Source organism: Genypterus blacodes, unplaced genomic scaffold (assembly GCF_046128005.1).
Source record: "Genypterus blacodes isolate CSIRO-AG114 ecotype Tasmania unplaced genomic scaffold, CSIRO-AGI_Gbla_v1 ptg000029l_1, whole genome shotgun sequence".
Taxonomy (NCBI): Eukaryota; Metazoa; Chordata; class Actinopteri; order Ophidiiformes; family Ophidiidae; genus Genypterus; species Genypterus blacodes.
In genome coordinates this window covers 422,857-449,418 of record NW_027466842.1, presented here as the reverse complement: position 1 = coordinate 449,418, position 26,562 = coordinate 422,857, and the positions used below count along the sequence as shown (strand labels likewise).

At 45.0% G+C, this 26,562-nt stretch overlaps 3 protein-coding genes across 6 annotated transcripts; all 3 read right to left on the bottom strand.

The window, feature by feature from the left end:
* Positions 1 to 808: 808 nt before the first annotated feature.
* LOC142994214 (dipeptidyl peptidase 9) lies at positions 809 to 10,261 on the bottom strand. Of its 4 annotated transcripts, none has more exons than XM_076144949.1 (21): positions 10,076 to 10,261; positions 8,598 to 8,688; positions 8,237 to 8,475; positions 8,022 to 8,134; positions 7,604 to 7,777; positions 6,894 to 7,065; positions 6,688 to 6,798; positions 6,458 to 6,586; positions 6,180 to 6,241; positions 5,972 to 6,072; positions 5,628 to 5,805; positions 5,307 to 5,466; positions 5,082 to 5,161; positions 4,834 to 4,986; positions 4,573 to 4,708; positions 3,977 to 4,122; positions 3,681 to 3,827; positions 3,397 to 3,549; positions 2,921 to 3,063; positions 2,268 to 2,379; positions 809 to 2,097 (listed from the first exon to the last, which is right to left on the bottom strand). In XM_076144949.1, the coding sequence occupies exons 2-21, from the start codon at positions 8,651 to 8,653 to the stop codon at positions 2,005 to 2,007; spliced, it is 2,658 nt and encodes an 885-aa protein (XP_076001064.1). In that variant the 5' UTR covers positions 8,654 to 8,688; positions 10,076 to 10,261; the 3' UTR covers positions 809 to 2,004. The 4 variants fall into 4 exon arrangements, with proteins under 4 accessions (XP_076001064.1, XP_076001065.1, XP_076001067.1 ...); XM_076144950.1 differs by having other exon boundaries at positions 6,894 to 7,062; XM_076144952.1 differs by having other exon boundaries at positions 8,237 to 8,434; positions 10,076 to 10,259.
* Positions 10,262 to 10,996: 735 nt separating this feature from the next.
* On the bottom strand, positions 10,997 to 13,460 carry rps15 (ribosomal protein S15). Its single transcript, XM_076145094.1, has 4 exons — positions 13,378 to 13,460; positions 12,904 to 12,989; positions 11,695 to 11,929; positions 10,997 to 11,149 (listed from the first exon to the last, which is right to left on the bottom strand). The coding sequence occupies exons 1-4, from the start codon at positions 13,378 to 13,380 to the stop codon at positions 11,036 to 11,038; spliced, it is 438 nt and encodes a 145-aa protein (XP_076001209.1). The 5' UTR covers positions 13,381 to 13,460; the 3' UTR covers positions 10,997 to 11,035.
* A 2,796-nt stretch (positions 13,461 to 16,256) lies between these two features.
* cnn2 (calponin 2) lies at positions 16,257 to 23,329 on the bottom strand. The gene is made up of 7 exons (XM_076144688.1): positions 23,166 to 23,329; positions 20,307 to 20,428; positions 20,133 to 20,199; positions 19,622 to 19,759; positions 18,753 to 18,869; positions 17,814 to 17,960; positions 16,257 to 17,455 (listed from the first exon to the last, which is right to left on the bottom strand). The coding sequence occupies exons 1-7, from the start codon at positions 23,220 to 23,222 to the stop codon at positions 17,150 to 17,152; spliced, it is 954 nt and encodes a 317-aa protein (XP_076000803.1). The 5' UTR covers positions 23,223 to 23,329; the 3' UTR covers positions 16,257 to 17,149.
* Between the last annotated feature and the right edge of the window lie 3,233 nt (positions 23,330 to 26,562).

Genomic DNA, 26,562 nt, shown 5'->3' with positions numbered 1-26,562 from the left:
ACCCTCACAGCTCCTCTGAGCTCAGGGTCGACTTCACTATCAGCCGAGATGATGGATGATGTTTGCTTTTAACCTCCACCTTGAGGATATGAACACAGCCAGTTAAAGCCTGTCGCACAGGAAGAATGTGATCTGAGGCTGATATCGTGTTCCCAGCGGGGATTGTACTCTTTTAGTTTTCCTTTATGGAGAATGGCTTCTAAGGTTCCAAGGGGCTGAAGAGCAGCTTGATATCCGTAACCATAGCGCTGAATTCAGTTGTGCTCGATACCATCAGTGATATTGAGTGTGAAGAGCAAGCTTCTGTACCTCGTGCTGCAGCATCTGTTGTCAGATCAAGGGCATCAATCACCTATAGAACAGAGCCCATGAAAATAGACGAGGGGGGCTGTAAGGAAAGGTAACCATGGAAACTGAACATCTCTGGTGGAAAAGGACAGAAGGACATCTGCTGCTGCACCAATGCCTGAAAGCTCGTTCTTTTATTAGTGCTGACGCTTTGGTCAGGTGCAGCTCTAATGTGGCATGGGGTGTGTGTGTGTGTGTGTGTGTGTGTGTAAATGGATAATTTCTTTAATCCAGTAATCAATTGAAAATGACTGTCAGATATAAGATGAGTGGGTAAAGAAGTCTGATAGGTTTTTCTTACACCTTTGTGATAGACCAGATTCTGACAAGAGTTCATGTCATTGTTTTAACTTCACTCAACACAAACATGGAAATCATTGGGAGAAAATGGAATAATTACAGCTACAGCATGAGATCCTAGCCATCTACTGGTTAAAAGAGAGAGACAGCTGTGAAAGGATCCATTTGATTGAATCATACATTTATTCAGTATCATGTACAAATTGTAATCCGGTGGTACAAAGCTGTGGTAAGACTCCAGTGCTCACCCTCCTGTTGTCTTTATTGCAGTAAAAAAGGAAATACCAGCATGAGTAAGAGTCAAGAGGTACTTTGGCAAATATAAATTATGTTTTAAGAAGGCAAGCAGACATCTTGAGAGCAATGTGATGTGAGGGGAGAAAACAGCGCAAAAACATCAATGAGCGGCTTTCATCAGTGCTCATTATAAAAGAATAAAAATTCATAAAAATATTTATTCATTTTAAACAATACACGCTTTAAAAACTAGTGGACACAGGAAGAGGCTCGGGTTTTTCTTCCTTTCTTCATTGCTACGCAAACTGCGAGGTGACACGCTCACAGTGCGTGTGGATATTGTGATTCTGCGTTCAGTGTGCTTGTGCGAGTGTGTGTGTCTCTGTGTGTGTGAAATCAACTGTACTGTGTTGAATATATGTGCGTATACACTCGGGTGCGAGTCGTGTCTCGTGTGTATAGAATCCCGTTTCATATCCACGTAACTGTGACGCCCATTCATACCAATGAGGAAGTGAATAAAACAGGTGGAGCGGGGGGGAGGGGGTGATGGTGGGGGGGAGGTGAGGGGGGGGGGGGGAGGTAACAACACGACAACGTTTGGCAAAAACCATCATGGCTCCAGAGACGAGGACGCGGGTGAGCGATGAGTCAACGTGACACAGCCTGCAAACATTTCTCCATGATATTCTTGTCTTTGTTCAGCTTTTTTTCTGGGGGGGAGGAGGAGGAGGGGTTTGACACCAAAACTCTGCGCTCGGGATAAAAAGGGACCCCCGGTTTGTACGCGGGGGTGTGGGGGAGGGCGGGACCGGCACGGAGGAGACAGAGCAAGCAAGCGAGTAACGCGACGAGAAAGACGGAGGAGGAAGGGAGTATAGTCGAGTAGTGAGAGGACGTGTTTATAGCGGAGAGGGTCGCTTGTGGCAGCTGTGTCTTGATGTGTCTCTTGGTGTTGGCGGTGGGGCGGGGGAGGCGGGAGGGAGGGAGGGGTCAGGAGGGGTTAGGAAGGTGGTGAGCTGAGTGGGGTGGGGGGGTGGGGGTAAAGGAGGAGAGAAGGAAGGAGCGGGGTGAGGGGGAGGAGGGGGCTAGACTTCACCTCTCCTCTCTCATCTGGTATCAGAGGTATTGTTGTAGAAAGTGCAGCAGCATTATCTCGTAGTGCTCTCCGGACTCTGGGCAGCGGATACTGTGTCGCTCGTTGGGATACACCTGACACACACACACACACACACAACACAGAGCAACAGGTTTTAGAGTTTACGTATATTTAACCTATGTTTCCTAACTCATTCCGTGAAATCGTACGAGAATTGTGTAACTACAGCACGAGAGGCGAGTGTGTGTGTGTGTGTGTGTGTGTGTGTGTGTGTGATACGAACCTGGAGTTGGTAAGGCTTCCCAGCACGGATTATCTGCGACACCAGGAAATTGGTGTGGAAAAAGTGCACGTTCTCGTCCAGAAATCCGTGAAGGATCAGCAGACGGTTGGGCCTGAACAGAAGAACACAGATCTTATAAGTTTGATTGCCAACCGCCATGTTCACCACCAACGCCACCAAAACCTCCACCCTCTTCTCCTGCCTTCACAATAAAGGCTTCCATTTCCTCCCAATACATGACAACACGTTCACACTCACAAACCAGTACAACTTCTGAGTGCTTGTAACCTAACAGTGGTATGCATCCTCCCAAGTGTAAAACTTTCCAAATTCTTGGAATATCACGCCGCCTCATAATTCACTGTCTCCCAGGCTCGAGCTCCTCACTGACTGATGTGAGCGAGTTATGGCCGTGTACAAACTGCAGCCGCGGGGAATCTGTGGCTCGCTGGCTCAACTGGAACACACAGGAGGAGTGAGTGCAGCGACACGTTCAACCCTCAGGCGGAGGAATATAACTCACACACAGCTGGAACAGATCTGAACTGAGATGAACGCAAATTAAACTGTCTCAAAGGCGTTCAATGACACTGCTGCCCACGTGTGTGTGTGTGTGTGTGTGTGTGTGTGCGTGTGTGTGTGTGTGTACTGACTCGCTGGGCAGCTTGTCCACGTGCAGAGCAACAGATCCCTCCTCGTAGCCCTGCTGGTTGTTCTCAGGCACGTCCATGTAGCGCTCGGTGTAACCGGTGTCGTAGGCCATCCACACGGTCACCGGGGCTCCAGCGATGGCCAGCTGACAAGGGAAACACAACGATGTCACCCAGAAGGAAACAGAAAAGGCTCTGCTTTGGACTCAAAGGTCGTCATTCATTGTAATTAGTGTATAATCTGATAAGACATTGATAGAACAGTGATAGCTACGATCTCTCATGAGCAGGGATCTGAGCTGATGGGACTGGAGGTATTACACTGTGATCCAACACAGACTCCATGTGGACATGAGGTGTAACTACACCTCTATTTCATTTTAAAGGCGTCTCCTGTCTCCTCGTCTCAACTCTGGGTCCCTGACGTCATTTAAACAAGAGCTTTTGGCTAAACAGTGTTTCTTTGTGGACCTGCTGACCTTAAAGACGTTGGGTCTCTGGATGAGGCCCATCAGAGACAGGAAGCCTCCGTAGGACCAGCCGTGAATGGCGACGCGACTCAGATCCACAAAGTTAAACTTCTCGGCCACGTACTGCAGCCCCTCCACCTGGTCCTCGATCTCCACCTGGCCCTGGACACACACACACACACACACACACACACACACACATACATTAAAGCTGTGTGGTGGTTGGGTGCTTGTATGATGTGCTGTAATCTTTCATATGAACATTCCGTTGCTGCTTCAGACTCCAGCATTACCATTTTGTTTTTAAGCGCCCCCTCAAACTCCAGGCCCCTCTGACAGGAGCCCCTCCCATCTATGACGACCACAGCGTAGCCCAGAGAGGCCAGGGTGTTCAGGCGGAGGTACTTCATCCCCTTGAAGGAGTTGTTAACAAGCTGGACCTGCAAGCACACACACACACACACACACAAAAAAACGTCTCTATACACTCTGCCAAAGTCTCTCTTTTGTCCAGTTACAAGGCGATACAACACTTCAGAGCATCGCCTCGCACTTCAAACTAAACCACTGGGCTCTCCGTGCTACAGACCTGTGGGCCTCCGTACACAAAGAGAACAGTTGGGTGTTTCCTGCCGGGCTGCAGGTTGTGAGGCTTGTACACCATCCCGTACAGCTGGAAACCAGACTTCCCCGGAAAGTCAAAGATCTCTGGTGGATTGTAATCTCCTGGGCAACCTGGAGACACAAACGCAGAGTGTTTAGTGGTTTAGCAACGGACGAAGCTCCCAGGGTTTGTAGATCAGTATATCAGAGAATCAGACAAAGCAGTAAGAGTATTAAATGCTCTGAAGAAAGAAACGTCTCCCTCCTGGTGCGAGATGAAAGAACCGTAAGCAACAACGACCTTTGACACAATGCAGACATGATGTGGCTCAGCACTACGTGATCCGATTGCAGACGGGATTGTCTGGAGGACACCGGTCGAGATGGAACTGACCGTCCTTGATCTAATCACGGCTCAGACTCGGCTCAACTTTCCCCTGAAGACTTCTCTATTGATTTCTCCGGAATTAAATTCAGATACGTGGGCTGACCTTCACATTTACACTCTTTGCAAAGAAAGCAGAGAGAAACGCCAGCTGCGCCGTCGGAAAAGAGCCGCTTCTTCCTTCAGCTATGGATTACCTGGAGTTTCCATCATGCTGGCCCAGAACTCGGGTACCACGTGTAGCGGGTCGCCTTCTGAGCTGCTCAGCTTGTAGACGTGAACGCAAGGAGGCGTGCTGACGTTACTGTAGTGGCTCACGAAAAAGTCAAAGTTCTGCGGACGGGAAGCAGAGGGGTGGATGAAGGATGAATAAATACAAAGGTTGGACGAAAGCAGATTTCATAGAGAGAGGCAAGACAAAGACAAGGATGTGCCAGAGAGGGTCAGATCGGGTTTACCTGGCTAACAGAGCAGCTGTGAGAAAAGCCGGGCTTAGTTAATCTGACCACGTCGCCGGGCGAGTCGTAGCTGACCACGTACAGGTGGTGCTCCAGAGGCGTGTCTCTGGTGCCCTGGAAATACACCTGCTTTGAAGCTTCATTCACCCAGATCTGGCGACCGAAGAGAGGGGAAGACACAGCCGGTGAGGATTAGAAACAAAAAGGAGGACAGAATGATAAAGGGAGTTAAGTCCTAAGTGTCTAACCTTGGAGCCGTGTCTCGCCAGCACTTCCCATTCCCCGCTGGTCAATGTAACCTCTTCCTTGATTGCACATTTAAAGTCTCCTGCGGAAGACAGATGAAGCAAATAAATACACTCTGACACACACAACGCTGCGGTGTGAAGCCGCAGGCGGGACAAAACAGATAAGTGACGATTCAATCCCAGTTTCACACGGATGCAGAGGATACGTTTGCGGGCGTCTCTTACCCTCTATGTGTTGAAAGTCTCCTGTCCAACGGTAACAGCCTGGTTGTAACAGGGACGTGATTTTATACAGATGGCTGAATCCAGTTTTAGACTCATTTATCCATATGAACGTGAACTCATCTTCTGTAGTTTGAATAAACGGATAGAATATATCATGAACCTGTGGAGAGGGAGGGGGGGAGAGAGAGAGAGAGAGAGAGAGAGAGAGAGAGGCAGATAATAGTGACTCATTAACCCGACAACCCTCATAAACATGTACTGTTCCTTTAGTAAATCCAGATTAAGTATCACATTTAAAACAGACATCTTAAGGAGTCTTACATTAATCCAGACGTCAGTGGTCTCTTCATAGATGATGTACGGCTGTGTGTTACTGGGCAGAGCCTCCAGGCTGTCCTGCCTCATGGCTGCGTCGTCTGTGACGGGGATGAAGAGGGCCGGGGGCAGCAGGACCAGCTGGAGTGTCCTCTGACTGCGGTCCAGCAGCACTGCCCAGCCACTAGGGGGAGACAGAGGACAGACAAACACTCAAAAGGATTGCTTCCTCTTGTATTCTGCTAAAGGGCATGAAGGCCTTTGAACTAATGGTTGGAAGCTGAATTATGCTTTTGCTACATTTTCACTGTGATAGATTTCTCACAAACACAAACATCTTGTTCACTCACTATTTGCCGTCACTAGTCCATCCAGCTCTGGCAATGTATTCTGTCCCCGGAAACAAGGTGGTGAAGGGCGTTACCAGCTCTTTGTCTTGCGTGCTCACAATCTGTAGGTGTACAAGAACACACACACACACACACGCAGATTAGAGATACCCAATCATCACCCTGGATTGGAAGAAGAAGAGGAAAGAAGAAGGGAAGTCGCTCTTACTCTTCCTTGATGATCTGTTTTGATCTCTGCCAGTTTCAGGGTGGCCTGGGGATTTTTGCTACCTGGAAATTAAGGAAAGGGTTAAACTTGAATAGACCAAAATAAACGCTAATAATTAGCTGTTCCATCACAGCCAATAGAAACGTTATTAAGTTATTATTTTCTAGTAAAGGTAGTGACGGTAGTAAAGGAGGTACTCATCTGTATATGTATTTAAGTGTGTGTGTGTGTGTGTGTGTGTGTGTATGTGCGCGCGCGCCTCCCAGGGCTCAACTGACCTGTGCGAGGATACCTATACGCGTCTGCCTTGCGCTCCTCCAGCGCTGGAGACGGCACATGGATAATCTCTACTTCTGTCTCATCCACCTCTTCATACAGCAGATACATGGTTTTGCCTCCATTTGAGTCTGACGGACGAAGGAAAAGGTCAATTTAAAATGAGTCGACTGATGCGTAAAGATTGAAGATTCACGTCTCCACTCGAGCCTGTGACCTATCATGTGCTGACCTTCGACGGCTGAGGGGCTCCACCAGTAGCCGGTGAAGCGATCGAACTCTTCCTGGATGACAAACGTTGCTACGCCGGCAGATTTGGGGTCTTCCTTCACATTGTCCACACCTGGAACAAAGTGGATCAACAGGAAACATTTAGGTCACAGAGACCTGAGACCAGACAATGACATCATCTCCAAAGACACGTTCCTAACTCCAGACCTTTGTGGCAGTATGTGAGCCTCCTCTCCTCTCCGGTCTTGATGTTTGCTATCCACAAGTCGTTATTGTTGATGAAGGCTATGAAGTCGGGGTCTCCGGGGCAGATCTTGGGGTCCATGCGGGTCCCTGAGCACTGGGTCTTGATCTCCACAGGCTTTACAGGGGCAGCCTGCTAAAGCGGATAAACACGCACGTCAGTCAAGGAGAAAAGGGACGGTTGGACGTAACGATGTTGGAAGGACGGAGAGATTCAAAGCAGCGTGACTACAAGAGACGACACGACACTGAGAATGACGCAAGGACACCCATCTCAAATGTGTTGTGTGTATTTGCTGCTGTAGATATGTGAAACCAACACAAGTGTTATGTCTAAATGACTGTGGGGACTACAGGAGGACAACAATCAGCACCAGAGGATCAGTAAGTACAGCTTATAATCAGGCAGCTGCTACACAAAGTACAAGCATAAACATTCCCACAGAGTGCAGTTGATACTCTTGAGACACAGATTTAAAATGCTCTTATGCAGTGAGTTTCACAAAGGCAGAAAATTGACCTTTGTATCCAAAAAACGGCACATACACAGTACACAGTCGGCTTTAGGGTCTCTCCGAAATCAGAAATCAACTGTTGGTGAGGTAAACTTGGTGAATCATTGAGAATCTGAGCTTTGGGTTGCTTTGTCATTCAGCACGATAAAGGCTACTCACGATGAAGCCGTTGTTGCCTCCGTCCTGACAGTAGAAGAGGCTGTTGCTGGCCTGGAAGAGGAACAGGCCCGTCTTTGCGTGATAGTCATAGGAGGTGATGCCGAAGGCTCCCAGGCGCTTGCGCTCCCTCAGCAACTCCTCTTCTCGGGAGTACGCCCCCTGGTGTGGTGTGGCCTTAGAGGGGCCGACAGGGATTCAAATTAGATCTACAGCATTGGCTTTATCTTTTTATCTGATTAAAAGAAAGCTTCAGCGATAGTAAGGCAATCCCCCCCCCATCAACTTAGGTCAATCCACGTTCAAATAAAGGTTGTACAGTTCAAACATTCCTCTCAGAGTTTACACAAATGTTGCTCAATCTTCCACAAAGGATATCACCCAAATGTAGACCAGCTACAGGAAGGGAGGAGGGAGTCACCTGGAAGTGATCCAGCATCTGTTTCCATGACAACACCAAGAGGGCCTCTTTCCGGATATTCTTGGGGATTTCGGAGTAGAGTAACGAGTTCTCTCGGCTTCCGTAAGGCATTCCTGACAGAACAAAACGGGCACAAACTTTAATACGACTGAGGGGGAAAAGGCTCGTCATAGCTGGAAAGGAAGGATTAACATGAGTGTGTATGATGAGCTCACCAAGGTAGTACAGTCGGTGGGAGTGGGGTCCATTCTCGTCCTTCTTCTGCACAAACTGGAAGTCGTGGGGTGCCTTGTTGGCGATCATGCCCGAGTACTTCCTGCTACAGTGGATGATGTCGCGGAGGCCCTCCCAGGTGTGCTTCTCCACAAAGAACTGAGATGGGACGTCCTCCATTTCCACCGCCTCTGTGCTGTCTGAAAGGCCGTCCACAGCCGTCATGCTCACTTTCACACAGCTGGGTGTTGACATTCGACAATTTGAAACAAACGTGAAACGTGCGTCGTCAGGGGAGAGAAGCCTTCCTAAGCATCACAGCGCTTTAATGAGGCACAACACACTCATGACATCATACTCTACCTTTTCCAAATACCCTCTGAATTGTCACAAAGTTTGACCTTCTTGACTCTATGCATTCACTGGTCAACACGCCTCACTCCAATTCTGTAACCTACGAACAAAACGCAACATATTAACAGTCAGAAAGAGACTTATACTATACTATACTAATTAATATATTATCATCCAAACATAATTGTGAGTACATCATCTCTATAAGCCATTCATGACCCGGGACAATAAAGGGTCTTCGTTTTTCTATGACATCATTCCTCAGACTAAAACAACAGTCATCAAAACGCTGAATGAACTCATAGGACAGATCTGAGGATTTTTATTATTAGACCAGACTTCCAAAGCAAACAACAGAGGGACTCATTAGGAACATCACTCCTGTTGAATCACCCAGATTAGAGATCCTGGCAGAATAAAAACCCTTCTGGAAATAAACTCTATTAGGTAGAATGTGTCTGCTTGTGAGCTGATCTCCTTTAAAATGGAATTTCTTCCATTTTTCCATGCATACTTTATATTATAAGCAAAACAAATGAATGTGTATAGCTTCAAAGTGCTTCTTACAACACAATATTCACTTAAAATTACAATTTTAGGACCAAGAGGCTTTGCTATTCCAGCCTCTGAAGTACTTTAAGACACTTTCTGTGATTATAACGTATACAAATAAACTGATTTAGGTAATAACCAGTATGCAACTGTGACCATTTACAGTACTTACATGGAGGACGAAGATATTCAACGAACTACATATTTACCTGTCCAATATGTATGATTTCATCATTATTCTCAGATGATTTCTCACTGTTTACTCATTATATGTTTATTGTTTTCTGCCCAGAGACTGTAGATGGACGGTGGACATGTTCTTCCCTGATGTTAATACAATATTTCTCATGATTCCTTACTAAATAAGCTCAATAAGTAAAAAACAAACCCCTGAGAGTTGTGTTTTAATGTAAACACAATGCGGCTTCTATAGGTGATCGTACAGGCTTTGACACAAATCCAACTGTAATTTATACACCAATACAGAGGCCCAATCTGGCTCACTAGGGTTATATTGTCAGGATTTCATCATTTTTGCTAAGATAACAAAACTACACGGGTGGAGAATTAACTGAGAGAGACTCCGTTAATGTGAACAATTAGCTAGCTTACAAAAGATCTTTGTTCTCAGATTTCAGCGACTGAAACACCGGCAATTTAAATTTTATGTGTTGCCGTTTCAAACGACACTGTGGTTAGAATTAACAGCCGATAGAGAAAACCCGAAGCGCTTAGAACATGACAGTTGGTTAATGAAATAAGAAGCTACAATTTCATGACAGCTCGCTTCTGTCATCTTCGCTTTTCGGCTAACAAGTTAGCTTCTACGGGGGCTACAAGCTAACTAGCGGCTAGCAGTAGCGGTTAAAAAAAAGAAACAGGCTATTAGCCGAACGTCCCCCGTCAAACAAAGCCGGAGTTAAAGTTAAACTTACCGATATGGCCACTGAGTCTTTTATCACGTCCTAAACTTTATTATCTTGGTGTCAGTGGGCTAATTGTGCTTGTGCTGAAGCTTGTATCCATGGCCCGGAGCGGCCACAGGCAGAATGGAGCTGTGCTGTGCTGCTGCGGATCGGAAACGGGAGGAACCTTCGCCGCGCTGCTGGAGGACGAGCCCGGACCGCTTTCAGGGCCGCACCATTTTTTCGGGAGAACCGTCAGCGAATGTGCAACTTGGTTTTTTTTTGGCTAAATTTGTGTTAATATCGTTGTACTTCTACAATTTTTCAGTCTTAACGTGTTCAATTCATTTCGGCAGGTTGATTAAATATAGTGTTTCAAAAATATTTCTGCAAAACTGGTGCCGGGTTTAATATCGTCCCCCCTGTAGGAGGTTACAGGGGGCGCCAGACCCCCTGGTGGTTTCGGACGTTGGTCCCGGTGGCCGGAAATAATCTAAAAGCAAAAACGTGCTGTCCGTGATTTTCACCTGCAAGTGTGCCGGCAGCGGATGTTCCCGGCGCGCAAAACCGAGAGCCAGAAACGTCCATTGCGGTACACTTACCACTAGTGTTTCATATCGCTCCTTTTCCGGTCCCACATGCAAAGTCACCATGTAACATTTGACTCAAAACAGTTGTATTCTTTATACGTTGAAACCTTTTCAGATTTGAGCACTCAAGTTGTGCTTTAGAATTCATAAGGTAGAATAGCAAGTAATGCATCAGAATCACAAATCAAATGCTCATTCAAAAACTCACATTGGCTACCGATAAATTTTCATAGATGGGTCATCCAAAATTAATGTAAAAAAGCAGCACAGTAGCAGATTAGCAGTGTTAAGGCCAATGCAGCCGTTCTACTCCGTCTCAGCTTGATCCATTTGGAGACACAAACAGGAAAACAGACGTGTGTACGGGGCACCCAGTTTTTATTTGTACAAAAACAGCCTTCTACTTCAGAGGGATGAAACGAGAAGAATGTGTAGCTCCAATACCGGGGCGACCGTGCTTGACTGGTTTGTAGGTGATGGAGAATTCGCCCAGGTAGTGACCGCACATCTCAGGCTGTGGAGGAGAGAGGGAGAGCTTCATTTTAGTGACAATGTGGAAACTGTGTGTGCTTCAGTAGCCAGTTAAGGAGGAAACAAGATGGCGAGCCAAGTCGCACCTTTAAGATCTAAAGCATTTAGTCTTGGGCATTTGCTCTGTGGATTGCAGTGTAAGTTAACTCACCACCTGCAAGTCAATTCCACTTTTGATCATTCTGGCCTCACAGCATCTTAAGCTAAAACGAGCCAACATGCATGCGTGTGCCTAATGGGTGTGAAAGGCCCCTACAGAAGACACGTTAACCCTACACCACAGACGGAACAGCTAACTACCATTGATACACGCCTGCAAGAATGCACCACCATTACTCTCATCCTTAAGAAATATCGGCATCAAAACACAGTGACACTTCAACACTGACACAGGACCGGAGTGTTAATTATCAGTCCCATTTCACAGTTACTGTTCAACTGTTTCACACAGCCAATATAACTATTTAATCACGCGTCTATCACATTAACTTGTATAACAAAGATAACTTAAGCCTTTCAACAACTCACCTTGATCTCAACCTGGTTGAAAGTCTTGCCGTTGTAGACACCGACCATAGACCCGACCATCTCAGGCAGGATAACCATGTCCCTCAGATGGGTCTTGACCACCTCTGGCTTCTCCATGGGGGGAGCCTCCTTTTTTGCCTTGCGCAGGCGCTTGAGGAGGGACTGCTGCTTGCGGCGCAGGCCGCGGTTCAACCTCCTCCTCTGGCGGCCGCAGTACAACTGCATCAGCTGCTCACTGCATTGGAACAGAGCACAGAAGAATCAGCCATATTCTTAAACATATTTGAAATACCATTTAACTTCCAGAACAGGGAGGAATTCACAGACGAGGATCAGGAAACTGATCAGTCTGGATAGAAAAAGGCTCTCCAATATGCTTTAAGTTAGGGTTTAACAGTTTCAACACAAACATAATCTACAATCTCACAATTTAGTTGTATTCAAGACTGTGCAACACATTGGATTGTTAGCAGAAAGCCCCAGTCTGAGCCGTGATGTCTCAGCCCTCAACAGCCCTGTGAGGCAAAGCAATGCACTGACTGGCTCAAACATTAGGTCACGACAAAATGGTGCCATGTTAGTCAAACCCTACAATTTGTCAGACAATGGCAGCAGATCTCTTAACACCCATTATAATTTTAGCAATAGGGGCTGGTCACTAGTTCCCATTTGGTCCCATTACCAAGTTCTACAGGAGTTCGATACTGTAGATGTTGTAGAATCTGTGCACATGAAATTAATTACTCAATGTTTACATGAGCAGGTGGAGGATTGTGCTTGTCCTCCTATACAGTGGAACAACCTGATTTTCAAGACTGGCACCATTATACAATTCCTACTCTGCCACCGAAAAACCCACAAGGTAAGTTAGTTAGTGAAGAAAGTAATTGTTTGATAAACCATCTATGTCCATCTAATCACTGCACTTTACACATCACAGACTGGAACCAACAATAAGTCCTTGGGTTTCAAACAACTCAGACAAAATGAAAGAATATTGGGCTTGGGTAGTACACAACAACACAGGACAGGCATGATGGGGGTGCTGGTAAATTGATTAACTTGATTGGCAAATGTGGTTACTGCCTAAGTGACAACATTTATTGACCTCATATTGAGTGGACATATTGTCAGTTATACAGCTACTAAACTGAGGGGAAACGCTGGCCACAGCTGGCCCAGACCAGGATGAGCTGTTAGGTCACTCACTAGGACATGTCCAGGAGCTGGTCCAGGTCCACACCTCTGAAGGTGAACTTCCTGAAGGTACGCTTCTTCTTGATCTCAGCATCCGCCTGGAAAACACGGCAACGGCAGAAATGTGAAATGAGCTTTGACAACAGACGCCATTGCGGCTTAAAAAGAGCCGCGTCACGCTGTTTAAATGACCCGAACACACAGATACACACACATTGTACGCAGAAATTAATGTTGACGCACGCGGTTACGGTGTGGTTTACTCAAAACTACGCTCGCATCCAATGTGTTAGCCTAGCCGCAGCCGGGGCTACTTAACACAATTGTATCATTTCTATGGCGCTCAGGTCAACAATTTACGTCTGAGCCCTTAACTTAAATTAGTATTGATTAAATTGTGTATATAGGAGTTAGAAATAACCATTTTCCAACGCAGATGTAGATAGATTGTGTTGTGAGAATGTTCACGATCGGTTTAGCACCTACCATCTTGCCTGGAGTTCCGGAGGAAAAGAATGTTCAGAAATCTCGTTAGGCCACATATCGCGAGAGCACGGGCACACAGCCGGGGCCTACTTCCGGTACAGGGATGTCGCGAGTACCACCTATGGCCAGAAGATGGTGGAGTTACACAATAATAGTTCGGGTTTAGGATCGATATAATTTATGTCCATTTAGTAAGATTTTTGCAAATCTCACAAGACTTATGTAAGTAGCAAATTCTGTTTTTAGACAAAACATCATGTCCAATTTTTCATTTTGAATAAGAAGTGTAACTATATAACATCTTGACCAAATCACAGAAATCACACCAACATCATCTTAATCAGAGAGAGTCAAACACAGTTTCAGATGTTTTAATATTATTATGATGTGATTTTGTGTGTTATCCAAAGATTACAATTCACTCGTACTATTACTATATTTTAGTGGTGAGTATTAGTTTCTACAGTATTCTCTGTGGGTTCTCTGTGGGTCCTGTGATTTAAGTCTATTTCCTAACAAAAAATTATATTATTGCAGTTTCGTCATGGTTTTGATGACGCAACTGCAGGAAAAGGCTTGTGGATTGTGTGTAAATTGTATGATCATTACACAGATATGAACATTTGTGAGGAGACGTCAGACATGTGCAAGCATGTGTGTTAACAGTCCTCACCACTGACGACTGGAAAATTCATCATCCATGAAGTCAGAGTGCCAGTTTATTGCCTGCAGCCACGAGTGAACCTCAGACTGAACCTAATGACATCGGAGCAGAGCAGACATTACCAAGAGGAACAGTAACCCCACTAACAGCTAGATGGATTACATGGATTAGACTATGAGAACGATCGACAGGGATGAAGTTTGTGTCATTAACTCATTACTGGATGATGCTGTTTCACCAGTGGCTGACATTTGATGTTAGGGGCCCTTCATTTAAGCCATCTGATGACAAAGCTACCAGGTACCAGCTACCTGATGGCTTGAGCCTGAGCCTGAGCCTGAGCCTGAGCCTAAACCTGAGCCTGAGCCTGAGCCTGGCGCTGAGGCGAAGCTTGAGACAGAGAAGCTCGGTCTTGTTGATGCTGCCAAGGTTGCAGCACTGAGGCAGACCAGGAGCTTTGTCCTGGAGAAGCAACCTGCTGTTCAGGAAAGCATCACTGCAAAAGCTGTTGGAGATGTAACAATAAGGAAGAAAGGAAGGAAGAAGAAGTATACACACAGGAAAACCAGCAGCAGGTGGAGATACAGCTGGCTGAGCAGATAGAGGTTGACACTGGGCTAACCAACGCCTCCAGCAGCAGGAAGAGAGGTCCGACCTCCTGCGGACTGCCAGGGACTTAGAGCAGGCCCAGGAATGTGTGGAGCAAGAGGAGAAGGAGGAGGAGGAGGGGGCTTTACTGAGCAGGATTTCAGATCTGCAGCAGAAGAAGCCCAAGATGGCCTCACTTTGGAAGAGCATCTGCCAGTTCTTCAGATGAGCTGGATGGAACTAAGGACGTCACGCTATTATCAAACATTTATAGTATCTGGTTCCAGCTGGAAGTGAAGTTGCAGGTTAAATTTAGTTCTCTGCAGCATCAATCATGCTGGATGTATCATTTTAATTTTCCTGATTATATCTTCCTTTCTTCCTCCCTTTTATTTATATTGAAAAGAGGGAGCCAGCAAAAGAAGAGTTTAAAAAAAATATGCAGTTTAAATGAAACAATGAGACACTGTAAAAGCTGTATAAAAAAAAGCAGACTGTGAAAGCATTGTTAATAAACTAACATAATCCTGTCACAAATGCTTTCCAAAGTCCATTAATGAGATCAAATTTGCTGTGCCAACATTTGCCTCCTAAGAATGGTGGTATCAAATAATTAAATCTGCTCAACTGCAGTTCTTAAATACGACTTTAGGGTCCTGTTACTTTACTGTGCGTGCTTGACTAATTGCTGGTTGCAATGTGTGCATTTTGATTTAGGCCAATCTAATTATAGGCACATTTAAAACAACAAAAGGTTGCCCAAAGTGCTAAAGACAGAGTGCTATAACACAAAAAGGAAACCAGAGAAACACAAAGAAAGAAAAACAGTAAAAACAAATCTCTGCCTGGTTAAAAAGCCATAGAGAGGCGATGTATTGTGTAGGCGTAAACTGTTGGGATTCAGTCAAGCCCTCAGAACAACAAAGAGCATCTGGTTAGAAGACCTAAGTGACCTAGAGGGAATGTGGGGATGTCAGAGGTCAAACAATAAAACCTTAAAATCAACTTTCAAATAAAGCAGAAGCCAATGAAGGGAGGCTTGTGTGGGGAAATGTGATCCGGCCTGTGTGCGTCCATCACAGGCCCAGCAGCAGCATTCTGAACCGACTGCAGCAGAGAGTGTGTGACTCCTGTGTGTAGTGAAATGTATGAGTAAAGCTGAGAGGTTATTAAGTCACCTTTTCAAAATGCCTTAAAAGACAGAAAAATAACTAATTTTAGCCAAAACTCCCATCTGAAAAAGAATCAACCTTGACATGAGCGGCATCGTCATCATCACCCAGACTGCTAGAGGAAATGCTGTGGGGGAGCTGGGGGAGGGGCTTACTAGAAACCATCCATCTTTCAAATATATTTAATTACTGAGAGGCATTGTTTTCAGAGCAGTATCTAATGACGGACCGTTTCCTCCTCTGCTTGTTTGCTTATTTTAGATCTCAGCTATGCAGAGTGATGACCCAGCATGTTTGCTGCTCTGCTGCAGACTAAACAAAGACAGCACAGACACCGTGTCAAGGTAAAGACTACACATTTTTATTAAACTCACTTTACAAAAACATTTCTCAATACCAAACATTTTCCATTGTGAAAAAAAAAGTAGAATCCAATACTAATTGTTTTTTAGTCAAGGTACAAAACAGCCTCCATTTAATCACAAATATCCATAAACAACAACAATTGATCAAATATAATGGCTGATCAACCAATATTTAATTATGATTCACTTAAACATTATTCAATGACAAAAATAATCCAGTATTCTTGCTTGGAATGTCTGGGAAAACTTCACTTAAGCACATTATTATTATTATTATAAGAGTATTTCTTCCAAATCCAAAGAAAACAAACTTGGCTCCAGTTGGACCAGTTCTGCACAGGAAGGACATGATGTCCTCTTTTAAAAAGACAAGGAGACCCTGAAGCGAGTTCGGGGAATGGAATGGTTGGACGGTGGGATTGTTCCCACGTATCCGCATTGTTCCCGCGTCACTCTCTACAACCGAAAAATTATCAATACTGAAGGAATGCAAGCTGTAACACAAACACAAGTACATTCTGATTCGCATCAAATCCCAGAAATACAAGTTATGTTTTGTTTAAATCTAAAAAAAGACCAAAAAAATTCAAAGTGTCCCCAATGTTTTCTTCTCAATTTCATGTTGAACTAAACCCAGTGAGCTCCCTTAATGTAACTAATGTGGGAGGGAAAAACTAACACACTGACTGGGGGGGCTTTGGCACATAAACACTCCCTGGAATACCTAAAGTAGCAAAGCCAACACACTGGCTTTCCTGGTCAGCTTAAATATATAACAATAAAAAAAAATCACAGACATACAGTTCATTTGTGATATGTGTAACATGGGCTAACGCAAAACAGGAGAGCACAAATACTAAAAAGGACACCGCCCGACACGGTGAAACATCTACAGGTATAAAAACAACAAAGGTTTGAGGTTTTCAAGCAGAACATGCCTCCTTTCCACAAACCCTCCTTTCCCTTACTCGCCTCCCTCCCTCCTAATAATCAGTCCCTTCCTCCTGGTAGACCTGCTCCTCCTCCTGGTAACCCTGGTAGCCTTCGTCCTGGAAGTCCGGGACGTATTCGCGCGCGCCGCCGGCCCCATTGTGCTCAGCCGCCTCCTCCCCGGGTGTGGGGCAGTACTTGGCGTCGTAGATCTGCCGGCTCAGGCCGAAGTTCTGGCCGCTCTGGTTGGCACCCTGGCAGTAGCCCATCTGCAGGGACATGGTGCTGTTGTCGCACTTGTCCGTGTTCAACTTCTGGTCATAAATGGCGCGTCTGGTCCCAGGGGCCGTCATCCCAGCCTGGGGTAGAGAGACGAATATGGACACTTTACTTTACGGAATTAAGGTGAATTACTACTACAACTCTTATCAGTATCAGTGGACCCTTTGACTCCTTTTCCATCCATTTGCACATTGATCAGCCTTTCTTATATCAAAAATCATCAAGGTCTTGGGGCTGTGTCACTCTCAGCTGTGGTATGTTTTCCAACCCAAACAGACGGAATGCTGCCGTTCCCTTGTTGGAGCCAACCAGCTGTTTACAGTCTTGCTTACATGCCTGAGCAAGCTGCCGGCTGATGGAGGCGTGGAGCGTGAAGCCCCGTGGCAACGCTCCTCTGTGCTCTGACTGTGCTTATTGTGAAACATGCTGCCGTACCTGGCTGGCTCCCTTGTTTGTCCCCATTTGCAGACTGATGGTCGTGTTGTCCATGGGGGCCTGGATTTGCACCTTGGGGTTGTACAAGTGCCTCCTGGTGCCGTACGCATTCATACCTGCCTGACTGGCACACTTGTTGGTCCCCATCTAGGAAAAACAACAAACAGCAAAATCAGTTAGAATACAATTCCAACTCCCATTGTTCCTAAAGCTTCCTGTCCTGAGCCAACTGTCGCCTACAGCTTAGCGACTGTGTTTTCTGCTGAAGGTGTTTAACAGTCCGTAGCATTGTGCCTTTTTCCACGCTGTTTACGTAGCCCTCGTATCTCTGCTGACATCTTTCTTGGCGACGGCAATAAACAACAAAAACAGAGAGGCTTTGAGAACACTCGGAACAATGACAGCTCTCATAGAGACGTGGCGTGCTTGACAGGAGATGGTGACACGACTGGTTTCACAAGAGTTTCGCTACAGCCGCAGAACATGTGTGCTGCCGTGTGTGTGTGTCCTGCCGAAACCAATTGGCTGCAGCTCTCGCTTCACAGAGTTCACAACCGTGACGAATAACACCAGATTTTATTGGTTTGATGGTGCGATAAGCCGAGTCCCACTGGTTTATCTGATTAACCGTGTGGCTGTCAAGACATGTGCCAGCCTCTGTTACAGTTTAGGACATCAAAACATACGACTCCAGCTCAGCAAACCACTCCTTTATGGACTTCACTTCATCATGCGGAGACAGGGAAGGGCCTTTCCCAAACTGCTATTATCTGAAATACCCCTGACAATAACATAAAAGGACCAAGGAGCCAAGGCCAAACCATGAAGGAATGGAGCCAGACCACTAATTGAAGGGGAGTGCACATACTTGTTGTGTGTTATTCACACGCAGTAATAGATATGATAGAGTTGATGACTGTGTTCTGTGTTCCATCATACCTGCAGACCGATGACGCACTGTCCAGCCCTCATCTTCTCCTCGTCAAACACCCTCTCCTGCTTCTCGGCGTACTTCACCCCGATGTCCACCCGGGACTGGCAGCCCTTGGTCTTGGCCTGATATGGAAACACAACAGAGCAGAGGATGGATTTACAAAAACTGTAATCACTCCCCTCAGTCAGAGGGGTTAGGATGATGGGAGCCTGTCATTAGGCTGGGCGGTCTGTGGGAACACACACACGCACACCAGCTCTTTACCAACTGCAGCCCAATGGCACCTGCTCATATTTACTTATCACAAATATCAGAAGCACACACTCATTCAATGATTCACTTTGCATTTACTATCCTGTATTGGAGTTTGAGGGGCCCAAATAGTTCAGTTACAGTTAACATTAGCCGATGTCCTGAATACCAATATCAGCCTGAAGAGTCACTATCAGTTAGTCAAATATAAACTGGCCAGCAAGCCGTGTTTGCACAGTGACCTCAAGGCTTTTAGTGGTGAAAGGGATCATGAAAGGGGACGGGGCAATCTCACCGGGTAAGAATTGAATTCTGTGATACAAATAAGGACTTAAGGCCACGGTACGCTTCAGCCGACGCAGCCTTTATAGCCTGAAAGCTCTCAGTCATGGAGAGAGGGGGGTTGGTGTGTATGTGTGTGTATGTGTGTGGGGAGGGGGTAATCTCACCACAATGAATCATATAAAGGGGGAGGGAGGGAGGGGTTGTTATCAGGACTCTGTCTCCTGTGTCTTTTCTCTCCGATTATCAATGGGGATGTGCTTCACACACACACATGTGCTTCACACACACATTGGGAACACGGTGTCCCAGTATCGATGCCTGACAGATTCAGACTCACCATGCTGGCGAGGGCGAGGAGCGTCGACTGGACCTGCGTCATGTTGCCGCTCTCAAACAGGTCGTTCGCTTCGAAGATGTCGTGAGGCTTCAGGCCGTACACTGTGATGGCTTTGATGAAGTTCGTCAGGTTGTCCAACTGAAACCACAAACACACACACATCCTTTAAGTGAGCTCAACGAATGGAAAAGCAACAGAAATAAGAAGCGCAGCGGTCCGATCTCTGCCTCTGCATGCGTGTCATCCAGCGTGTTTTGGAAAACACAGCAATGGGAGGCTTTTGTGAAACCAGTTTAGAAACAGCTGATGCAACGGCTAAGCTGCACAACCTGTGTGTACGATCTAGACCCAGCATGAATCAGTGCCTTTCTGGTGGTAAACAGATTAACATTGACAAGTGCAGATCTTGTTTACGGTGCCACCCGAGGAAAACAAATGGATCTAATGAGTGTGTACGTTGCATAACTTCACTGCAACCTGAATTACTACGAAAACTCATCAACCAACTCACCTGGAGCCAGTTGACTGTGGATGTGTTGGGCGATTTCACAGCGCCGGGCTGGAGTTTGTTCATGAGACTGAAAGAGAGAGAGAGAGAGACTTCATTTGACTTGGAGATCAGAAACCCTTTGAATGGTTCAGTGAAACTGATAAATAACCCCTGCAGCCTGTAAACCTTACTTACTGGCACAGGGTGACTCCGTTCTTCAGGCCTTGCTGGAAATCGGGGCCGATGGGTAAGCCGGTCATTTCTTCAATCCACAGCCTCAGCTCCTCTTCCTTTTGGGGGTCATACTTCTGAGCGATCTGATTTGGACAGAGAAGGTTTTTGGTCAAGTGTGGCCCATGAGCGGTTAGATTAGCCAGGAGGCGATTCACCCGTCCATAAACAAACAAACTTTAGTTTATTATGACTGGATGCTATCATGTTTCATGGCCGATCCCTGAATCTTCAAGTTTTCTCCCATATAATCTTACGTCTGAAGAGGGTTTTGTGTTTTTTCGGCTCTTGTAAACAAGGTGACACTGACATGATCTAATGCGCACAAACACAAACAAAGACATCCTGTTTGGTAAACCACTGTTTTTCCCTGAAGCACAGGAAGGGAGCTGGTGAAAGGGGAGGGCGGAGTTTACGGGATTTAACACAAGCACACATGTTGACTCTCTGCGAGGGCGTTGCTGCTCAGAGTGTTACTTTGATTTATAAGCTTTCCTGTCGATAACATAAGTGGGAAAGGAGCGCGGCGCTGGGAAAGACAGAGGCGGTGTGTGTAGTGTGTGTGAGACAAACCACAGGGCCAGACACGCTAAAGACTGAAGCCGTTGTTGTTTCTCTGGCTCCTGTAGAAAGTGAGCTGGTGAATGAGCTCCGTGCACTCAATGAGGAACAATCTCCTTCAGTCTCCTGAGCAAAGAGAAACTCCACCGCAGAGCCGCATACTTCACAGACACTGGCTGCACTCATTCATCACAGCTGGTTGCGCTCCCTGGGAATGTCTGTCTGTCTGTCTTCTAATTACATTTGCTTGATTCAGTTATCCGACATTGGCTGGTTTAATTGGCCACAGAGAATGCAATACAGATGTAATTTAGGGAGACGAGCCGAACTTCAGGAATTCACCCACATTGCTGGGATAAAAGGGGGGAATAAAACACCACGGATGACCAAACGGGTGTTTTGATCGGGTGAATGAGTGCAGACTGTGGCAGCACTCAAAAATGTTAAAGCCAGACAAAGTTCAGTATCTAAGCCTGTGTGATGCTTGCCAGCATTTTCTCCATTTGCCAGGAAAAGGGGGAAAGGGGGGGAAAGGGGGGGTGTCGGAAAAAGTGCAAATCCTTACATTCCTCACATTGCACAGAGGGGCTACGTCACTGACGACAGGAAATACCACTCAGCATCTCTTTAACGCTCCCTTCAAGGACATGGCTGAGGACGGAGGAAATCAGCGTGTTTGCTTTGCGTCCTGCACAGATTGTTCGGCGAAGTTAAAGAGACGAAGGAGTGACGTGACTCCGCCTTGCGCCCGTCTCCCCTTCAGCTGATGGTGCGTTTAAGTCACATAGACGGATTAGTTTCGGGTGAAACTAACTTGCAGTGCTCCCTCGGGGAAACACACACACACACAGAGGCGGACAGAGGCACTGTGGAAAAGTCATCTCCAGAATCAGCATTGGCATTTAAAGTGGAACCGGATGTGCAGTCATCTCTGAAGGCAGTTCCAAATAAACAACAAGCTCTCCCCTATTATGACCAAACTCTGAAGGTTGAACATTGACAAAGAGTCTCAGCCATCTGGACACACACACACACACACACACACACACACTTGTCTGAGCTGGGTGTTTCAATCAGCACTCTTCCTTTCGACACTTAATAAAGCATTAATTGAGCAGTGAGCTTTTTATCATTTCAAACCAATTTATCAATGTATGGTTAGAATACATAGATGACAAATACTTTAACCAACTTTATACATAGTTCTTGAGACATCCTGTATCTTTATTCAGAATGCAAGTGACATTATACACGGGTTATTAAGTGAGGCTAGACTAACCTAGAAAAGTACTATTGACCCGTGCTTGAAAACCTTTCAAATGATCAAATGTGGCACCAAAGATTATTGATAGTGTTCCTGGTCAAAATGGGCCATTGTATTCTCTATGGTAAAGAAAGGACAGAGACTCAAAACTGAAACTACATTGCCACTTTTACAATTTCTGAAGCATAAAGCGAACAACAAACAATGATAACATTACTTTAAGATAAGGTTGACAATCAACTGAAGAGTCAGTCTACTATTACATGATGCAGGCAGCTTTTGTGTGTCAATTTAATGCAATTTACTCTAAATTACACACTAAACCATTCATTTTCAGTCATATAAAACACGTATTTCGTCCGTGTGGAGGATTTTGAGCAAGTTTGTGCCAATTACATGACATTTACGGTTTTTCCCCCCAAATATAAAAGTTCTAAAATAAAGTTCAGGGAGGTTAAAATAGAAAAACACCACCATTAGAGGAAGTAGAAACATTTTCTGGAAGTTTCTACGCAGTGATACGGAGACTGAGAGGGAGGCCGAGCACGACGACATCCACAGGAGAGAGTAATGGATGAATTCCATGATCTACTAATACGGACGAAATGTTCCAAAACCGGCATCAGAGATTCGCCACAAAGACATACTTCTTTGCCAGGAGGGACAACGCCCATGGCCTGATTTTAAGTGAGTCTCCTGCACATTCAGATTAATATTCTTCATGTCAACGCTCCAAACCCCGAGAGGTGCGGCAATTATTTGCTAGATAAACACTTTTTGGCAACTTTATTGACACTTATATAGCGTCTTTATTGTTTTCAACACGCTTCACGCGCTCTCCTCATTCTTTCCACCCGCTTGTCCACCTTGTGAACCTGAGCTGCACGCATCAAAATGGAGGCCAGGTGACTCTTAAATCTGTCCCAGTGTGGAAAAGATACGGGAAAAACTTCAATAAAACTTTAATTAAAATGCGTTGTAAAAACAAATGTACCTACCTTGGATTTAACTTCGGCTGATAGTCCATAGGCAGGTCCTTTGTTAAAGCCGGCCATTGTTTCACACGTTATGGTTTTCTTTAGTTTGAAAGAGTGAATACTGCTCAGAATTAAAACTGCGCTAATTTATCTTCTACTTTCCCTTCCAATGAAAGCTCAGTGTGAAATAAATACTTCCCTTCTCTCTCACGACCGCCAATTAGAGCGCTCCCACGGATTTTACCGAAGAGTGTCGATGATGAGTCAAGATAGTGCTCTGCTGTGGACCGTTTCAACGGTGAATGTTTCCACTTGACCTTCTCTAGTCTAAAGTAATCAGTTCAAGTTTGCTTTTAAATGAATTTAACTTCAGCACCACTTGAAACCTTTTTTTACTACACAAGCCGACAAACTGACATTTCTACGAAGCCTGCCATTGTTCTGCTTGTTTCTAAATAAACAAATGAACAAACAAATAGAAGATAAATCATTGTTCGTCAAATATTGTGGGAAAAAAATATAAACATGCATTCATTCATTGTGTGTAGTGTAATGTGTGTAGTAAAAAAAGTATGAATCAATGCCTATATACAGTAAGTATGTTGTTAACATATGTTTAGGAATGAATTGTAAAACATGCCCCTTTGTGAATGTTTGTCGGGACTTTCAGCGAACAGGGAAGTGCGCCACGCAGCATCCTCTCACCTCTATACACTCTCTGTTGGTTCCCTTCGTTAATCGATCCTAAGCTCCACCTTTTCTCCTCTCTTCCTTAGGTCGCCAATGATATCAAAAAGTCCTTATATGGAAGGAAACTTCCCAAAGTCCTGAATGGTGGGAGTGATCCGCGGTCCCACCCTGCATGCCAGACGTGCAGTCAACTTTGACTGTCCGTCGCATTCACTTAGGTCACTGTAGAAAAAAAGTTTAAAGGAGCTAAAATAAGTACAATGAGCGACTAGGATGACGTAATGACAGAGCTATTAGGAAAGATAACTGCTTCACCGCCTCATCTCCGTCCAGCTGCACAAAACTGCCTCTGTTTTTAAATAAAATAAGGTTAAATTAAGCTTTAAACTCATATGAATAGAAGAATCAGAGCATGACTGTGGTTTCGAAAGCTCAAAGGAATCATTTGATCTCACTTTCCCTCTGTGAAGTTTATTTAAACTTTTAAAAATCTTGTTGCTCTTCTCTGGACATTATTAGAAGCTATTAATATTAAACAAGACAACTATTGTTAAAATTGTGGATATACTGTGGATAAAGTTCTTAGGGCAACAATAAGCAAACGTGCAGTTACTTAATCGGTAATGCAACACAATATAAATAATAATAAAAAAAGTCATCAGAAGTAATCAACAAGAAAACAAAAGGAATGGCCTTAAAACCTATAATATCATTGGAGAGCACATGTGTGTATGAATGTAAGTCAACACAACAAGCACCATCGTCTCCAAACCCGCCATAAACATTGCTCAAGGGTCCAGCAATTGCATTTGGTTGCTTACATTTCATTGAAATATTTATCATTTTTCAAGTTTTATTATCAAACGATATTGGTGGGAGACAGATTGGAACCACCCTTACACCCCCACAATGACATCATTCATTCATGATGTCATAGTTGTTAATGACATGGTGTAATAGTTGTTAATTACCTCATTCGTGATGTCATAGGAATGATGTTACAGTTGAAACACTACTTAAAAGAAGACGTTGGAGAACATTTCTACAGTGAAAAAAAAGCCCCATTCTAAAAGATAAGCATTACAGAAGAAGCAACCGTCACTGTCAGCAAGATGCAATACAAAGCCCTGGAGATTGGCTCAAGCGAACAAAGCTCCACAAAAGTCAGGTAACAATTACTTTATATTAACGCCACTTCATATACAACATGAGGCTGGGGTCAGGGGTGATGGGCAGGGCCGAGGTGAAGGGGGAAGATGGTCAGAACACCATAAGGGTACATTTAAGGGGTGGGCCAGGAGAGGAGGGAGGGTCAGGAATGTTTTTACTTTATGCTTATTTGCCTTATTAAATTATAGAAGTGTGAAACAGGAGTGGAACCACTCAAGCATGTCACAGTTCTTGATGACATTATAAATGAAACCACCTTATCACCCCATAGTGACATCATGAATAATGGCTTATTAATGATGTCACGGTTGACACACATTTGGCTACTTTGAGAACAAACGGGAGAACGTCTCTTAAGTGGAACATAAGCCCTAATACTGTCCAAAGAAACCATTTGCACCAAGCTGAAGAAGTGGGTAAAGCTGAGGTGAAGGAGGTGAAATACCAGGGGGAGGATGTTACACCAGGCTCGGCAAGAAAAACAGGTGAGCATTTGTCTGTTTGTCACTTGTATGTGTGGATTTAGCCTCTAACCGTCACACAAGAAGTTTCAACATAAAAAAAATGATGAACTTCCCCTCACCTTTGTCAGGCAGCAGTTCCATGTCAGGTTGGCTTTTGCAGTAACCATTAACAAAGGTCAGGGGTTGAGAGAATGAGCGAGGTGGTATCTACCTTCCTCAGCTTTGTGTTCGCTCACGGTCAGAAGCATTAACGATTTCATTCAACACTATGATTTGGACCTTTAATAGGCAATAAAACCCTTAAAACTTTTTTACGGGCTGAATGTAAAGTAGAATTTCCAGTGTCTGCGGTTTTCACAAATTAGAACTTTAACCAGCTGCAAATGTCAATCATCTTCAGTGTTTTGCTGTGTGATTCATGCTTACCTATATGACTGATTCTAAACAATCAAGGTGACGATCATCTATTTGGAAACCTGACACGCTTGCCGCTCCTCTTCCTGACGCATTCCCTCGTAAATATTTCTATGTCCAACTCAGAGTCGGCAGGCGTTTAGGTCATACAGGTGTGCAGACGGTTGATTCAGAGTCTGAGGGCATAAAGACGCCAGAGGGGAGGACGGTTATTCATCCAGACATCTGTGATGAGATAAGAGAGGAGACGGATCTGCATGACTCATAGCAACAGTTCTGACGTCAGGGAGCGAGACATTTTAAGGGACCCGCAATCTGTGTGTAGATCAATAGAGCTGCTGTAAGTGTGTGTTTTAGGACAATTGAGGGTTGATGTTCCCAGTGGAGTGTAAATTTGTGATCATTCTAAGGGTCCAACTCATATTCAGATGGGATTGTTTTGGTATTTCTATTAAAATGTATTATTTTGATAAATTTCAATGAACTGCAACATCACTCACTTACTTACTCACGCTGTCTCACACACACACGTTTTTATGCAGACAAAGGAGACAAATGGACAATGTGCACCCCCATATGGTTGAGTAATGTAAGTACAATATATTACAACATAATGCAAACTAACTGTGAATTTCAAAACCTAAAGCAGGTCAGGATAGCTCAGAACTATCTAAACACAA

Excerpts from the sequence above, each read along its gene's own strand:
- LOC142994214 (XM_076144949.1), bottom strand. The coding sequence starts at position 8,653 with ATGCATAGAGTCAAGAAGGTCAAACTTTGTGACAATTCAGAGGGTATT. Across the intron at positions 5,806-5,971 it reads TGGACTAGTGACGGCAAATA|TGGCTGGGCAGTGCTGCTGG; the intron begins GTGAGTGAACAA and ends GTCTCCCCCTAG. Across the intron at positions 5,467-5,627 it reads CCACTGACGTCTGGATTAAT|GTTCATGATATATTCTATCC; the intron begins GTAAGACTCCTT and ends CCCTCTCCACAG.
- rps15 (XM_076145094.1), bottom strand. Across the intron at positions 11,930-12,903 it reads CAGCTCCTGGACATGTCCTA|TGAGCAGCTGATGCAGTTGT; the intron begins GTGAGTGACCTA and ends GTTCCAATGCAG. Across the intron at positions 11,150-11,694 it reads TCAACCAGGTTGAGATCAAG|CCTGAGATGTGCGGTCACTA; the intron begins GTGAGTTGTTGA and ends TCTCCTCCACAG.
- cnn2 (XM_076144688.1), bottom strand. The coding sequence starts at position 23,222 with ATGGCCGGCTTTAACAAAGGACCTGCCTATGGACTATCAGCCGAAGTT. Across the intron at positions 20,200-20,306 it reads AACGGAGTCACCCTGTGCCA|TCTCATGAACAAACTCCAGC; the intron begins GTAAGTAAGGTT and ends TCTCTCTTTCAG. Across the intron at positions 19,760-20,132 it reads CCACAGTCAACTGGCTCCAG|TTGGACAACCTGACGAACTT; the intron begins GTGAGTTGGTTG and ends TTGTGGTTTCAG.